This window comes from Parus major, chromosome 4 (assembly GCF_001522545.3).
Source record: "Parus major isolate Abel chromosome 4, Parus_major1.1, whole genome shotgun sequence".
Lineage (NCBI taxonomy): Eukaryota > Metazoa > Chordata > Aves > Passeriformes > Paridae > Parus > Parus major.
Genome location: NC_031771.1, coordinates 24,331,026 through 24,346,214, shown reverse-complemented (window position 1 = coordinate 24,346,214; position 15,189 = coordinate 24,331,026). Strand labels below are relative to the sequence as shown.

The following is a 15,189-nucleotide window of genomic DNA, read 5'->3' as shown; positions in this document are numbered from 1 at the left end:
GCAGGGAGAAAACAGCAGCCACTGACCTGCAGGCAGGGCCACAGTGGACATCTCCAGCACCACCAGTCCTGCTCTGCCCCACAGTCCCAGCAAACATCCCAATGTGTCAGGGTGGGGAGGACACCTCTCACTGCCCACACCCACACAACATGTTCCCCATACACAGCTTTGCTAAAACTCTCTGTGATCCCATGAGCTGCTGCTGGCAATCCCCCCACCACAGCGGCTCAGGGGCAACACTTGCTTGTCCCCAACCCAAGAAGAGGACAGCAGCCCCAGGGGGACAGCAGGGTTAGGATCAGCAGAGACTCAGGACAGTGAGCACCCCATGGCAGAGTCAGGGAGCACATTTTATTTCTCTCCAGTAGTGCCAGGGGAGAGGAAGGAACGGCAGCACTGTGATAGCAGTGCCATCACAGCTGCAGATTTGGGGGGGGGGTCTGGCAGTGTCTCCTCAGATCTCAGTGCGGAAGCACAGGTCGGTGCCTGACATCTTCTATGGGGTTCAGCAGGGGCCGGGGGGGACAGTGCGCCAGAGGCCCCCCAGAACTTCATGCTCACCTTTGCGCATGAAGGGGGACACGCTGTGGTCCATGATGTCAGAGGGTGCCTGCCTGTAGTTGGTGGCAGGGTTGTCCCGCATGGACTCGAAGGAAGTGTGTCGGGTGATGGTGTCCAGCGCCGCCTCCGACAGCTTCTGCCCCAGGAAATGGGCCACCTTGGCAATCTCCCGGCGGAGGTCCTGTGCGACACAGGCCAACACTCACCCCTCCTGCCACCCCCAGACCCCACAGCACCATCCACCCCGCCCCATCACCTCCTTCAAGTCCTCGTAGAAGAGGTAGAGAATGGGGTGATCCTTCCTGCGCTCCCAGTAGCCCTTGACGTGATCATACCAGGAACCGTATGCCACTGCAAGGGGAGAGCAGCCAGTGGGTGATGGTCCCCTGCAGGGTCCCCTGCACGCACCCAGGGGTGCTCTGTGCCCACCTGTGCCAGCCATGAACTTCTCCAGGTACTGGGCCCATGTCCCAGGGTGCGGCTGCAACTTGTTCATCAAGTCAAAGTGGTAGTAGGAGACAGCCACGTCCTTGGCGTTGCGCCCCACATAGATCATCTGCAGATGTGCCGTGGAGGTATGAGGGGCAGCCCCAGGACCCCCAACAGGGAGGACACTCCAGCTCCTAGAACTCCCATGGCTACTTAGGATTCTGAAGGGAGCAGTGGGGAGTCCTGTCTCAGGGGAAGAGGGGAGCTGTAATTCCCCCCAGGGCAGCGACCAGGATTGTAGGTTACCTTGCAGCGGTTTTCCCAGAAGGATTTGGGCAGGATATGTGCCAGCAAGTGAGTCTTCACCACACGGGGTGAGGGCATGGTGGCCAGCAGGTCTGTTCCTGCAGGATCCCAGAGCACTTTCTCAGTGGGCCCTTCACAAAGGCCCTTGGGACTTGGCCCCTCTAGGGTGCCCCTGCACCTCCCTACCTGCTGCCATCTTCCCGGGGGCAGTGAACTCCAGCATGGGCACTCTCCTGCTGATAATGTCCCGCTTGCACTTGTCAGGATCTCCACCTTGCAGAATCATGTCCACAATCTCGCTGACCCAGGTGGTACCTGGGGAAAGGAACCCATCAAGAGGAGCAGCCAGGGCAGCATTGGGTGTCTTAGCACTGACAGTCCCTCAGACCTCAACCAGAGGCCATAGGGGAAAAGGGAAATCCTGACACAACTCTGTCCTGACAGCCCCTAAATGTGCTGCATGCCTCCAGGCAGTGGGTCTCAGCTGAAGAACACACTTGCCCACCCAGTATCAGCAGATCTATTTGCCTTGGGGATGCTCACCAGACTTGGGGAAGGTGACCACCACGATGTCCTCGGGGCGGCTCTGGAAGGTGTCAATCCGTTCCCAGTTGTGGGCGAAGGCGTTGACCATGGGGATGCCGTGCACTGTGAGCCAGGGCTGACGCAGATAGGGGTCTGGACTGGCCATCCTTCTGGGGACAGGGACTCGTTGCAGGGCTGGCTGATGAGGGGAGGGACCCCACCCCCAACCCTCTCAGGGCAGCCACCAGCCAGGGCAGCCCGGTCACCTGGCGCTGTGCCTGCTCAGGAAGCAGTAATGATAGCACCAGAGCACAGACCAGAGGTCACCGCAGCCATCGCTGCACCCACCGCTGGGAACAGGGGTCCCAACTGCGGGGACAGGAGCCCACCCAGAGCCCTGGCAAGGGCAGGGGTGCCCACAGTATGCTGGCATCACCCAGACCTAGGGGATTAGACTACAATAGCACCTCTTCCCTTTTCTCAGCACCCCAGGGGAGCAGGGAACTGTGTCCCTAGAGTTATTGCAGGAGACCACAGGTCAGGGTACGGTTTAAGGGTGCTGATTGCACACAAACACAAAATGCCCCAAACCCACCACCCTGGACCCTGCAGCGCGCAGCTCTGTGTGACTGAGCATGGGCAGAACACACAGAGGGCACCCTGGGACACCCGTCTCACCTAAGACCTGCTGGTCTGCGCTGGGAGAGTGACGCTGGGACGGTGACACCAGGAAGGCGACAGCAGAGAACGGGGAGACTCAAAGCCTCACAGTGGTTGTTACGGGAAGGAGAAGGAAAGAGGCAGGGCGCAGAGGCCAGTAATGTTTGCCAGCCCAGCAGCTGCAGGGAGGGAGGAGCGAGTGCAGGGAGAAAACAGCAGCCACTGACCTGCAGGCAGGGCCACAGTGGACATCTCCAGCACCACCAGTCCTGCTCTGCCCCACAGTCCCAGCAAACATCCCAATGTGTCAGGGTGGGGAGGACACCTCTCACTGCCCACACCCACACAACATGTTCCCCATACACAGCTTTGCCAAAACTCTCTGTGATCCCATGAGCTGCTGCTGGCAATCCCCCCACCACAGCGGCTCAGGGGCAACGCCTGCTTGTCCCCAACCCAAGAAAAGGACAGCAGCCCCAGGGGGACAGCAGGGTTAGGATCAGCAGAGACTCAGGACAGTGAGCACCCCATGGCAGAGTCAGGGAGCACATTTTATTTCTCTCCAGCAGTGCCAGGGGAGAGGAAGGAACGGCAGCACTGTGATAGCAGTGCCATCACAGCTGCAGATTTGGGGGGGGGGGTCTGGCAGTGTCTCCTCAGATCTCAGTGCGGAAGCACAGGTCGGTGCCTGACATCTTCTGTGCGTAGTCCTGGTCAAAGCGCTCGTTCTGGGCCACGGTGAAGTGGTTCTTCCAGTCTCCCGTGATGCCTGTGGCCAGGCAAGATGGGGTTCAGCAGGGGCCGGGGGGGACAGTGCGCCAGAGGCCCCCCAGAACTTCATGCTCACCTTTGCGCATGAAGGGGGACACGCTGTGGTCCATGATGTCAGAGGGTGCCTGCCTGTAGTTGGTGGCAGGGTTGTCCCGCATGGACTCGAAGGAAGTGTGTTGGGTGATGGTGTCCAGCGCCGCCTCCGACAGCTTCTGCCCCAGGAAATGGGCCACCTTGGCAATCTCCCGGCGGAGGTCCTGTGCGACACAGGCCAACACTCACCCCTCCTGCCACCCCCAGACCCCACAGCACCATCCACCCCGCCCCATCACCTCCTTCAAGTCCTCGTAGAAGAGGTAGAGAATGGGGTGATCCTTCCTGCGCTCCCAGTAGCCCTTGACGTGATCATACCAGGAACCATATGCCACTGCAAGGGGAGAGCAGCCAGTGGGTGATGGTCCCCTGCAGGGTCCCCTGCACGCACCCAGGGGTGCCCTGTCTCACCTCTGCCAGCCATGAACTCCTCCAGGTACTGGGCCCATGTTCCGGGATGTGGGTGGAACTTGTTCATCAAGTCAAAGTGGTAGTAGGAGACAGCCACGTCCTTGGCGTTGCGCCCCACATAGATCATCTGCAGAAAGCTTGGTGACATGTGGGGACTTGCAAGGTCCCAAAGGGGCAGGCAGCCCCCTTAGGTCTGCTGGATCCCTCCAAATACGTTCATTCCAGCCTGTTACCTTGCAGCCATTTTCCCAGAAGGATTTGGGCAAGATGTGAGCTGGGATGTGGGTCTTGATGATGCGAGGGGATGGCATGGTCTCCAGCTGCTCTACGCCTGTAAGGATTTCCCCCAGAAGTGATCCCACTGCGGTGCACTCCCATACAAAAACAAACCTGTCCCCATCCAGCACCCTCTGCCGCTCCACTACCTGCTGGGAGCTTCCCAGGGGCAGCACACTCCATCATGGGCACCCGGTTCACAATGTCATCCTGCTTGCATTTTTCTGGGTCACCGCCTTTCAGGACCATGTCCACGATCTCACTGACCCAGGTGGTGCCTGTTGGGGAAAGATTGGGTGTCCAGCTGATAGCATTCCCACTGGAGCCCCATCTCAGGCACCAGAGTGTCACCATCTACCAGTGTTGCCTTTTGGCATGCCCCCAGTCCCAGCCCAGGCATCCGCAGAATGGTACCTCCTTTCCTGAGCATGGCCTCTCTCTGGTGCCTGGGAATGCTCACCAGATTTGGGGAAGGTGACCACCACGATGTCATCAGGGCGGCTCTGGAAGGTGTCAATCCGTTCCCAGTTGTGGGCAAAGGCGCAGACCATGGGGATGCCGTGCACGGTGCGCCAGGGCTGCCGCAGGTAGGTGGTGTCCGAATCAGCCATCCTGCTGGGGACAGGGACATGTGGCAGGGCTGGCTGGAGGGCCACCTCACAGGGACACCTCCTTCCCTGGGGGCCCACAAAAAATCCCTGCTGAAACCAGCCATCCTGGCCATAGGAAGGAAACCATGCCCTGCTTGCTGGCATCGCAGGAGGCGGCACCTGTTTTCCGCGGGGATTTTGGTGCGCAGGTGGCAGTGCAGGGAGAGTGCAAGGGCATGACCAGCTCTGGGGGGCGCAGGTCAGACAGGCAGTGCGCAGCTGCCCATACCAAGCTGGCAGCGCTGTTTCTGGGTGTAAAAACTCTCAGGGGCATTCCTGGCTGGAGTTGCAGGCTGCTTTTTCTTTGCTTTTTCCTCCCCATCTCTCCGTTGTACGGCAGCACCGGAGGAAGCCTTGCTTTCAAGGGGCTTGAGGGCGGGTTCGACAGAGATAGGAACGAGGAGCAGGGCTCACAGGACTCTCTCCCTAGGAAGCCTTTCCACCCACCACCCAGGACAGAAACGCTGGATATGCCAGCTGCAAAACCCCCACGTTGAGATTTTTGGAGAGAGGCTTGGTGTCTTGCTTCCACCTCCTGGGGGCTTGCGGGGACACGAAGCCCCCTTACCCACCCCCAAAGGCCACCCCGCTTATGAGGCCAGGGCACCCCGAAACCACGGTGGCTAAAAGCGCCCCGCTTACTTGCCTCTTTTCCGGGTGCTCTGGCAGGGAGGAGGCAAAACTTTGCCCGCCGCTCACTGGGCGGGATTTGTTAATTTCCTTCCCCTGCATGGAAGATGGAGGCGCAGGGAGGCGGGGGACACCGCTGGGACAGGAGCCTGGAGCGACCTGGTCCCGGTGCTGCGGTGGGAGGAGTGCAGGGAAGGGGCGAGCGGGGATGAGGACGGTCCCCAGATGCCTGTGATGAGCTGTCCGTGCTCAGCGCCCGTCGGGACGTGCACGGACAGCGGAAGTCACAGCTTCCCCCTCCACCCGCACTGGTAAACACGGGGAAGAAATCCCAACCCACATCCCGGGACATTGAACATCACCCTGTCCTGGTCCAAGAGTCACCTGCGTGGACGTCCCCAGCTCCTCACACCGACGTGGGGCTTGCGAGCGGGATGTGGGGTTCAGGCTTTGGTTGTACCCCTACTCCACTCAAATACGGGTCCAAAGTTTGCGGGTTTGCAAAGCACAAGTGCTCCTGGGAAAAGTGTTTAAAGGTGCTGATGGTGGTGAAATGTTCTTCCTTAACCTTAGTCGGGAGGGAGTGAGAAGGGCAGGACGGCTGGCAGCTGGGCAGGGCCAGCAGATCAGCTGTTGGCAGCCTTGAGAAAAACGTCCCTGATTTGTCTCCAGGGCCAAGTTCCTGGTGAGAGGAGGCATGCCATGCCAGGTGTTCAGGTGTTTTGCTGTCCATATGCCAGCAAAATTGGCTGCAGTTTCCCTTCACCTTTGTTCCACAGACCATAAGCTGCCAAGCTCCAGCTTGGGCCAAGGAGAGCCTCACCACCACCCGCTCTGTCAAGAAACTTGCCACAACCCAGAGGCATGAAAGCTTCTGTGCACGCAAGGGCTGCGGCAGCACTGGATTTGCTGGTGCTCTGGGGATTTTCCACTCGTCGTGGATCTTGTTCCCTCCAGGTACCTTGTTAGGCTGGAGCAGCTCAAGTTGACAGGGGCCAGTGGTGGTTTCTGGGAGGGTGCCCCAGAAATCCCTGGTGATGCCTGACCATCACTATGTGCCCACCCTCTCTCCTGGTGACCATGAAGGTGACCCTGGACACTGCCTAGATTCAGGGGTTTCAGGCCCCACCCTCATTTTCCATGCAGGCAATGACTCAACGTCCATTTATCACAATTTATTGCAGGGGGAAAAGTGAATTAGTGAAAGAAACTCCATCTGGATCCACCCTCCCCACTGGGAGAGCAAGGAGAAGCGCAGTCCTCTTGGGAAGGGAGATGAGCACCTCAAACCTCCATCTGGAAGTGGAGGTCAGAGCCTGCCATGTGCTCCTGGTAGTGCTGGTCAAAGCGCTCATTCTGGGCCACAGTGAAGTGGTTCTTCCAGTCTCCAGTGATCCCTGGGGGCAAGATAATAATGGGGATAAATTCTCATACACATTAAATATTTGTAGCCACGGATGGGGGCTGAAATACAATCCAGGGACATCTCTCCCAAATCCTCCATCACCTTTCCGGAGGAAGGGGGAGAGGCTGTGATCCATCAGCGTGAAGGTCATGGTCTCATAGTTGGCAGCAGGGTTCTTCTTCATCTCCTGGAAGGAGGTGTGGTGCAGGATCCTCTCCACTGTTTCCTCTGCCAACTCCTTGCCCAGGAACTGCAAGATCTTCTGCACCTCCCGCCGTGGGTCCTGCAGGGTGATTGACATGAGGAGCCTGGCAAAAAAGCTGGGGGGGGGGGCAACCAGGTCTCCTCCTTTTCCATCCCACCCTCACCTTCTTCATGTCCTCATAGAAGAGGTAGAGTATCTTCTTCTCCTGCTTCTTCTCCCACCATCCACGCACATGGTCGTACCAGGACCCGTAGGCCACTGCGGGATTTGGTTGTGGGATTTGGTCAAGGGATTAGCTAAAAAGGAGGGTAGCAGGGGATGTCCTTCCCACCAGCATTTCAGGGTGGGCATTCTGTGGCTCAGCCCACACCTTTGCCAGCCATGAAGTTCTCCAAGAACTCAGCCATCGTGCCAGGGTCAGGGTGTACCTTGGCCATCAGGTGGAAGTAGTAGTATGAGATGACAACATCCTTGGGGTTGCGGGCCATGTAGATAATCTGGAGAGAGCCAAGGATGTGTTTGAGAGGTACAAAGTGGTGCCTCCTCCCTAACAACCCAGATGGGGAGAGAGACAGGGGGAAACTCCCATGTTACCTTACAGTCCTTCTCCCAGAAGGAGGTTGGGAGGAGCTGGACTGGGAGATGGGTCTTTACAAGCCGTGGGGATGGGGTGTTCTCCAGCTGCTCAACGCCTGTGGCACAGGGGACTTAGAGGTGTGAGCCCCAGCACCCTCACCCCCCCGCTGGCTGTGTTCCCTCTCCACCCAAACCAGGCAGCTGGACTGGGGAAGCTCACCACTCGGACCCTTGAAGACCTTCATTTCCAGGAAGGGCACACGGTTGTAGATGGCATCCCGTCGGCACTTCTCCACGTTGCCATCGTGGTAGATCATGTCCATGATCTCACTCAGCCACGTGGTGCCTGCACCACAGGGACAGCATTTCAAAGGCTGGTGTCACACCATCCCCCCTGCACCCTTCCCCAGGACCACTCACCTGATTTGGGGTAGGTGGAGATGAGCAAGTCATCTGGACGGGCTTGGAAAGCCTTCACCTGTGGCCAGCCCTCAATGAAGCTCTTGAAGAGGGGAATGCCATGGAGACTTCCCAGCCCCTGCCTGATTGCATCCTCCTGCTCCATGGCCGACAGTGGGTCCAGACAGCAGAACTGGCTGTCGTCCCTGCTGGCAGCCTCCACAACCTTGGGATCAGCTGGCTCCTTTGCCAGGACTGTGCCAGGGCAGTACTGGTTCTTGTGGCAGGACTGTGCCCAGGGCAGTGCCCCATCAGGCAAAGTCCAGCCCAGATCACACGTGGCAGAGGTACTGCCAGTGCCACAGGAACATGCCCTGATCCTTGGTAGGCTACTGCCCTAACATGGATGCTGGCCATGCACTAAGCCCAAGCCATGAGTGGTCAAGAATGGAGTCCAGCATCACCTCTTCTCCCACCTGTCTGCACTTCTCCCCTACATCTATAGCCCCTTTAATGAGTGCCATGAGGTTGTGGAGCTCCAGGGACAGCTCTGCTACCCAGCTGTACCTCAGGATTCCATGTGCTCTGGTGCCCAGGAGCCCTGGCACCTCCACCCTCCCACCACACCCAAGCTGTAAAGGTTAACAAGAGCTGGCTCAGCTACTGAGCACACAGGACGTGAAGGAGGTTCCAAGTGCCAGCAGCTGGGGCATGGGACAATTTTGGAGTGGGCTCTGCTTCCCTGCCCCCACAGCTTCATGAGCACTGTGTTGTCCTGCAGTGTCCCTGCATGTCCTGGGGACCAGACTGGCCAAGACTGGCTGAGGGTGCTGCAAAGAGGGGGCACTTCCCTCTCTGCCTTCCTGGGTTATCCTTCAGAAGATGATTCCTTATCTCTTTCAACTCCCCCGGATCTACTAGACCTCAGGGTGGAAAGGAAAATCACACACAAATAATTATCCCATTTGATCCAATTCAGGTGGCTGATTTGCAAGAGAATTTTGGCCGTAAGCCAGGAGACATTGAAATCCAGCAATTGGAATCCTATCAGTGCATACACAATAATGGCCCATACATTCAGATTCCAGTTGATTCTCATCAACAATAAATGGCTAGCACTCAACTGAAACACTCTTTGGATCCTGGTTGTGTTCAAGCCAGTTGTGGGTGCAGTATGTGACAGCTGCTATCACATGGGAAGGTGAAGACAGTGCTCCCTTCTCCTTAAGGGTGGGATGTCACAGTGGGCTCCAATGCCCCCACACCTCCAGCACAGTGAGATCCCCCAGCACAGACAGAGACACATCATGGCTGAAGCCAAGTTCCCAGCACCCCTCCTCAGGTGCTCCAGCTTTACTGGTGCAGTTACAAGGGAAAGCACTTTGGGCTTTGGCCTCGTGACAGCCCCTCTGCATGGCCTAGCAGTGCCCAGACTGCTCCTGGCACACTGGTGGAAAAGCTGTGCACCCCAGCTCCTGGCTCTGGATTTTCCAGAAACTGCTAGGGTAGGACCCTGCTCCCCACTGCATCCTGCAGAGCTGGATAGGGTCCCAACTACTGCCACCTCCCAGGATGTAACACAGGTCCCCTGGCCCCAAGCAGCACCATCTAGGGACAGCCACCCTGCTGTGCCAGGCACACGGCTACATCCTGCCCCACTGCCTGTTCATCTAATCCCCCACACAGAGACCCCAATGCCCCATGGCCGGATGCACACCCCTGTTTGCCCCATGTACTCTGGCAAGGTCCCATCCCAGAGCCATGTCTCCCCTGCTGGGGACCCCCTGCCTCCCCCACAGTGCCCAGCTGGGGTAACCACAACCCAGGATCCAACTTTAGTGTCCATTCACAGCCACGTGCAGTCTCCCCACCTGCTGTTGTGTGCACGCAGAGTGGTGCAGGAATGCATTGCAGGAAAACAGCGCAGGAACTTAGCACTATCCCAGCTCCAGGAGGACTTATGGGGATAGCTATTAGCTCTCCCATGATGGTGTTGGGGGATAAATGGATTAAAACCTTGCTCTTAGCTAGCTCGTTGCATTTTATTCCTGAACTGTTTCTTATCCATCCCACTGGGGCTTTGCAACCATCTTACATCCCTCCCTTGTCTCTCATCCCCCAAAAATATCTGTGGGTGGTAGGCAGGAATGTCATCCATAGCTCAGCGGGATGCTTTGATACCCAGCTCTCGGTCCATTGCCTGGAGAAAATGTTCGTTAAGAAAAAGCATCTGCCCATGGGGCAGGAGACGGTCCAGGAGGGCATCAGCGGCATCAGGACGGAGCAGGACATCAGCGCCAGGGCCAAGGAGGCGCAGGGAGAGGAGAAGGCGGGGAGCCAGGCGCCGCAGGGTGATCTCAGCCAATGATAGATTCTCTTGAGGTTCACAAACCAAAGCGAAGGCGAGGGCCAGCACTGATAACCAGACTACTGTCACCCGCTCAGGGAATGGGTCTCCAGGGGGCATCTGGAAAAGACCCCCTGGAGCATCCTGGAGTGACATTGGCTCATCAGGCAGCTGTGGAAGTTGTGGGGAGGATGGGCGCCCCAAGGATGACTGCAGCAGTTGACACTGGGAGGCCACTTGCCTGGAAGAGAAAAGGGGGACCCTCGTGTTAAGGACCCCCACTTCATCCAGGGACAGTGACCCCTCTGTTGGGGGACAGTGTCCCGGGGTCCTGCCAAGCCCAGCATCCCCAGAAAGGGTGGATCCCATGAATGTGGGGGCATGGTCCTGGAGTTCTCGCCGAGCCCTGTCTCCCAAAAAGGGCTCCCCTTAGGAATGGAAGGTGTCCCACAGTCAAGGGGTGTCCCAGCCCTGGGGGCCAGGCAAAGCTCAAGAGCCCTCCCCTCAAACAAAGGGTGTACCACGGCTCTGGGGATCCCAGGGACAGGGAGGAGGTGTCACAAGTCCAGAGGGCTCAAGAGATGGCACAAGGTGTCCCACCGAGCCCAGCATCTGCAGGAAGGGGATGTCCCGGCTGTACCTGGCCACGACCAGCAGCTGCTCCTTGCGGCGGAGGCGCTGCCGGGGGCCCGCGGGGGCGGTCCCGGGGGGGGTCCCGAAGGTGCGCGCGTACAGCACGCGGCAGGGGGCACGGCCGGCGGGCCCGCCCGGCGCCAGCAGCACGAACGCGCGGACCATGGCCGCCACAGAGCCGCCACAGGACCGCCACAGGACCGCCACACGGCCGCCACAGGACCGCCACACGGCCGCCACACGGCCGCCACAGGACCGCCACACGGCCGCCACACGGCCGCCACAGGACCGCTACACGGCCCCGGCCGCGGCGCGCCGGAAGCGGCCGCGCTGTCTCGGAAGGAGCGGCCCTCACGGCGGCGGCGGAAGCGCAGGCACGATTGGCCAGGGCTCGGGGGCAGCGAGAGCTGATTGGCGGGAAAAAGGCGGTGGGCGGGGAAAGGCCGCGGGGGTTCCCCTGAGGGAGCGCGGAAACCGCTCCAGAGCCTTTCATTCTCCGTGTCCCCTCCCCGGGATGTTTCCGTGGGTACCGCTACGCTGCCTCGGCACTGGGAGCTGTCGGCACTGGGAGCTGTCGGCACTGGGAGCTGTCGGCACTGGGAGCTGCCGGCACCGGAGCGGGGCAGTGCTCTGAGCCCCCACCGTGCTGCTTGCCTGGGATCCAGGTCAGCCGCTGCTCCCGCGGTGCTGGCACCCCCTCAGGGACAGCTCTCAGTGGACCTGTGCTTGTCCTGAGTGAGCTCTCAGCTCCCCAGGAAAGCTCCCATCGCTCCAGCCCTCGCCCCTGCCAGTCGCTCTCCCTTTTCCCACACATCCCCCGCAGCCGCATTGAGGTGCATTCACAGATCAGGAGCCGGGGTTGTTTTCTCTCCTGAAGGAGTTAACAGTGTGTAAAAAACACTCCCCGCCCTCCCCAGCTCACCGTCCCCAAACCCTGGCTCTGGGGTTGGGATGAAGCCCCTCCTGTCCCCCGAGGTTAACCACAGCTGGCTTAGAGAAGGACGAATTACTTGAAATAAGACGGGAGGGGGCCCTTGATGTGGCCATCGTGATACTCGTACACCGGGAATGCAGCACGGGGTCCGTGGCTCACAGTGGCAGCGCAGCACAGCAGTTTTGGGATCTAAATGCGGGAGGGAATGTGTGTTCCTGGGCACGGGGTGGACACGGCTGGGAGAGGACACGAGGGTAAATGTGGCTGGTTTGAGGTGCCTCAGGGGAACATGGCCAGGGCCAGCATGGAAAGATCTTGTCTTGAGTGAGGCAGAAGGAGTGTGTGGCTGGCACATGGGACATGGAGAGGCCCATGGCTAGAGGGGCCATGGAGAGGGACATATCTGGGTGGAGACATGAGACTCTTCTGTGAGACCTTTCCAGCCATGGAAAACTTGTTTTCTTTCTTGTGTTACTTCAGTGGCAAAGCTGGTTTTTCACAAATTCTTTATGGCTGTGGCTGGTTATTCGTGGGTTGAAGGTGGGGGTGGGAGGGTGTGAGGGTCTTTCTGCCGTGTGCAGGGCATGTTTGGGGACATGATATCCCAGCTATGGTGTCCATATTCAAACTACAGTGCCCATATTCTGGCTATAGTGTCCATCCCAGGCATAATGTCTGAAAGGGATGAGTATGTCTTTACAAGAAGATCATGTGAATCTGTTTGTAAATAGGCCTAGGAATTCATAGATAAGGAAGTAACAGAAGAAACTATTTGTTCTAGAAAATGTTATTAATCAACATGGACTGTTGCTTAGCCAAGGCCGTTTTAAATTCCTGAACCTAGAGAAAAAGAACAAAGACTTAATAGAATTGTGAATAGCTTTATTTTCTTCTTTCTGTTATATAACAAAAGGGGGATGCGTATTAGAAGGGGGCATAGAGGAGGCGATTTGGGAAGTCTGCACCTTCCAAGTACCTCAGCCAGGAAGAGGGTGATGCAGCCAGGAACTTAGGATAAAAAGGGAGCTGTGACCCTCAGCAATCCGAGAGACACAATGGGAAATTCCCACGGTCTCTCCCTTTATTCGAATAAAGTCACACGTTTCCTCTGTCTCCTTTTTGGACATAAACCTCTGACATGGTGGATTCATGTTCCTAACAGTGTCCCTCCCGGAGCTGTCTCTCTGGTGCTGGCCCCCAGGAGCGGATGGCCAGCCTTATCCTCATGCAACCTTGCTGCACATGGCCCAGAGCTGCACCTCGATGGGTGCGGCCAGGGGGTGCCGGAGCCGCTCCCGGGGTTGCGGTGCTGTGCTGCGGCCGCCAGACGGCGCCCGGTGCGGGACAGGCGCCCGGCGCCTCCGCACAGTCCCCGCCGCCCGCGGCCGCCAGGGGGCGCCGCCGCCCGGGGCCGCGGGAGCCTGAGGGGCCTTTGCCGGGGGTCCCGTCCCGGGGAGCAGCTGCAGGTCACCACCCTCCTGCCACCCGGCCTCACCTGGTTTCTTCTCCCCAGCTCTTTTCCAGAGCCACTGCCGGCAGGACAAACCCTTCGGTCCCGCGCTGGCTCTGCTGTAACCCGGCAGGATAGCTCGAACTGGCCACGCCCGGAGCCTCTCGAGCCCGAGCGACCCGCGTCGGGTGTGGATCCCCCGAGAAGACGCCGGGATGCCTGCACTGAGGACGATGTTGCTGCTGCCTGCCCTCAGCACGGCCCTGCTAGCGCCCTCCTCATCCTGCACATCCCGCTCATCCCGCACAGAGATGCTGCGGGGAGCTGGCAGCCGCATTTCCTTTGTGACTCCAGTTAGTTTACGTCTCCTGCTCGGGGAAGATTCCCTCTGCTTTCTGCTTCACCTCATTTACAGCTTCAGGTGATTTGTTTCTGTGCCCAGTTTGTCTCCGGTTCAGCACACAGAGTTTGTTCGTGCTTCCAGCATGGTTTAGGCTCCAGTTTGGTTTCACCCTCCCTGGCTTCATTTCGGCTTCAGCTTATTTGTAGCTCCAGTTTGTTTCCATGTTCAGTTGGTCTGTGGCTCCACTTCAGTTCTGCTCTGGCTCATTACTACTTGTGCTTGTTCAGATTATCTTGGCTTTTGACAGGGCCACAAGTCAATCACAATCATAACTTAAATATGAATGGACATAATTGTACTTTGTCTAAAGATGGACTAAGCTTCTTGGACCAATGCAAGCGGACCTTCAACCTCGAGTGGGATTTCCCACAGGCGCTCCCATACTGGTTCCCACTGTTAGGAAAATTTACAAACGCCAGAAGTTTATGTCTATAAAGTAGACAGAGAAGTCCTTCAACTTTATTTGAATAAAGAGAGAGAGTCCACCAGGGCACACAACCGTGGGGTTTTCTCTCGAGGTTTTGGACGGTGCAGCCTCATGTTGCCTCTTCCTTTCCCCACTGGCTGAGGTAATAGGAAGGTACAGCCTTCCCAAATTGCCTACCACATATTCCCCCCTTGAACCTGCTTTTTTACCCCAAAGTTCAGAAGTTCAGGCTTGTGCAGACCTGCTTGGCTCTTTCAGGAGCCAAGTTGTCTGGTGTCTGCAACAAACCTGCTGCCCAAAGTTAGTACAGACATTAAGACCCATTTCAAAGACGTTAACATCAATACTGTCACACACCTTTCCTCTCACCACCTTGATGAATAATGGGAATGAAGTTCCAAACAAGGTAAAGAACAAAGTGGTTAAGCAATGGAAGCAATAATCACAGGAATGTGGAAGATAGAAAATTTATGGCCTAGGTTCTTGAAGAGGGAAAACACAGAAAGATAACACCCTTCTTATCCAGAATGTGTAATGATGAACTAAAAAAATCCCCAGTTTTGACTAGTTCTGTAGTGAGAACTTGCTCCAGTGATGAACTTTTGCTCCCTATAATAATAAAAAACACACCCCAGCTCAGGCACCTCCCCCTGCAAAAAGACCACCACTCAGCGAGCATGGACAATGATTTCTTGGGACACAATGGCTTTAATTTGAAGTAGAGAAAGGAGGACCCAATAACAAGCCAAGTAATGACTTAAGTAAGACTTCATAGGCCAAGGTTGTGCCTGGGGTGCTGGCTCTGGGATTTACCACCCCATCTCTCTTCTGTGCAGAACAGTAAATCAAATTACATATCGTAATTACTTTAAGAAATAACTTTTCTTACAGCGACTGAGTTTGGTTGCATAACTGATCCTGTGTGTTAACCTATAGAAGTTCTCACCCTTTTCACCACACTGTTGACTCCCTCAGTAATTTTGATATAGGAAGATGATCCAAGAAATGTTTGCATGTTCTTCTAGCAGGGAAGATACACTTTCCTTGAAAGTAGAGCCGTGCAGCCTCAGACTGTGTTCAGTGGCTGCTGCTGTATCA

General features: G+C 57.2%; 3 protein-coding genes across 4 annotated transcripts; all 3 read right to left on the bottom strand.

Annotated features, from left to right (window-relative positions):
- Positions 1–505: 505 nt before the first annotated feature.
- On the bottom strand, positions 506–2,676 carry LOC107202731 (sulfotransferase family cytosolic 1B member 1-like). Of its 2 annotated transcripts, none has more exons than XM_015623651.2 (7): positions 2,500–2,676; positions 1,840–1,991; positions 1,483–1,611; positions 1,297–1,394; positions 991–1,117; positions 818–912; positions 506–742 (listed from the first exon to the last, which is right to left on the bottom strand). In XM_015623651.2, exons 2-7 carry the CDS (start codon positions 1,985–1,987, stop codon positions 506–508), a joined length of 834 nt encoding a protein of 277 aa, XP_015479137.1. In that variant the 5' UTR covers positions 1,988–1,991; positions 2,500–2,676. The 2 variants fall into 2 exon arrangements, with proteins under 2 accessions (XP_015479137.1, XP_033369598.1); XM_033513707.1 differs by having other exon boundaries at positions 1,840–1,988.
- Positions 2,677–2,997: 321 nt separating this feature from the next.
- On the bottom strand, positions 2,998–9,795 carry LOC107203477. The gene is made up of 16 exons (XM_015625662.3): positions 7,919–9,795; positions 7,719–7,844; positions 7,517–7,614; positions 7,293–7,419; positions 7,086–7,180; positions 6,820–7,000; positions 6,603–6,709; positions 5,675–5,774; positions 5,329–5,560; positions 4,493–4,644; positions 4,182–4,310; positions 3,990–4,087; positions 3,757–3,883; positions 3,585–3,679; positions 3,329–3,509; positions 2,998–3,250 (listed from the first exon to the last, which is right to left on the bottom strand). The coding sequence occupies exons 1-16, from the start codon at positions 8,061–8,063 to the stop codon at positions 3,138–3,140; spliced, it is 2,106 nt and encodes a 701-aa protein (XP_015481148.2). The 5' UTR covers positions 8,064–9,795; the 3' UTR covers positions 2,998–3,137.
- Positions 9,796–9,920: 125 nt separating this feature from the next.
- Positions 9,921–11,122, bottom strand: AP5S1 (adaptor related protein complex 5 subunit sigma 1). The gene is made up of 2 exons (XM_015625667.3): positions 10,885–11,122; positions 9,921–10,485 (listed from the first exon to the last, which is right to left on the bottom strand). The coding sequence occupies exons 1-2, from the start codon at positions 11,040–11,042 to the stop codon at positions 10,059–10,061; spliced, it is 585 nt and encodes a 194-aa protein (XP_015481153.1). The 5' UTR covers positions 11,043–11,122; the 3' UTR covers positions 9,921–10,058.
- Between the last annotated feature and the right edge of the window lie 4,067 nt (positions 11,123–15,189).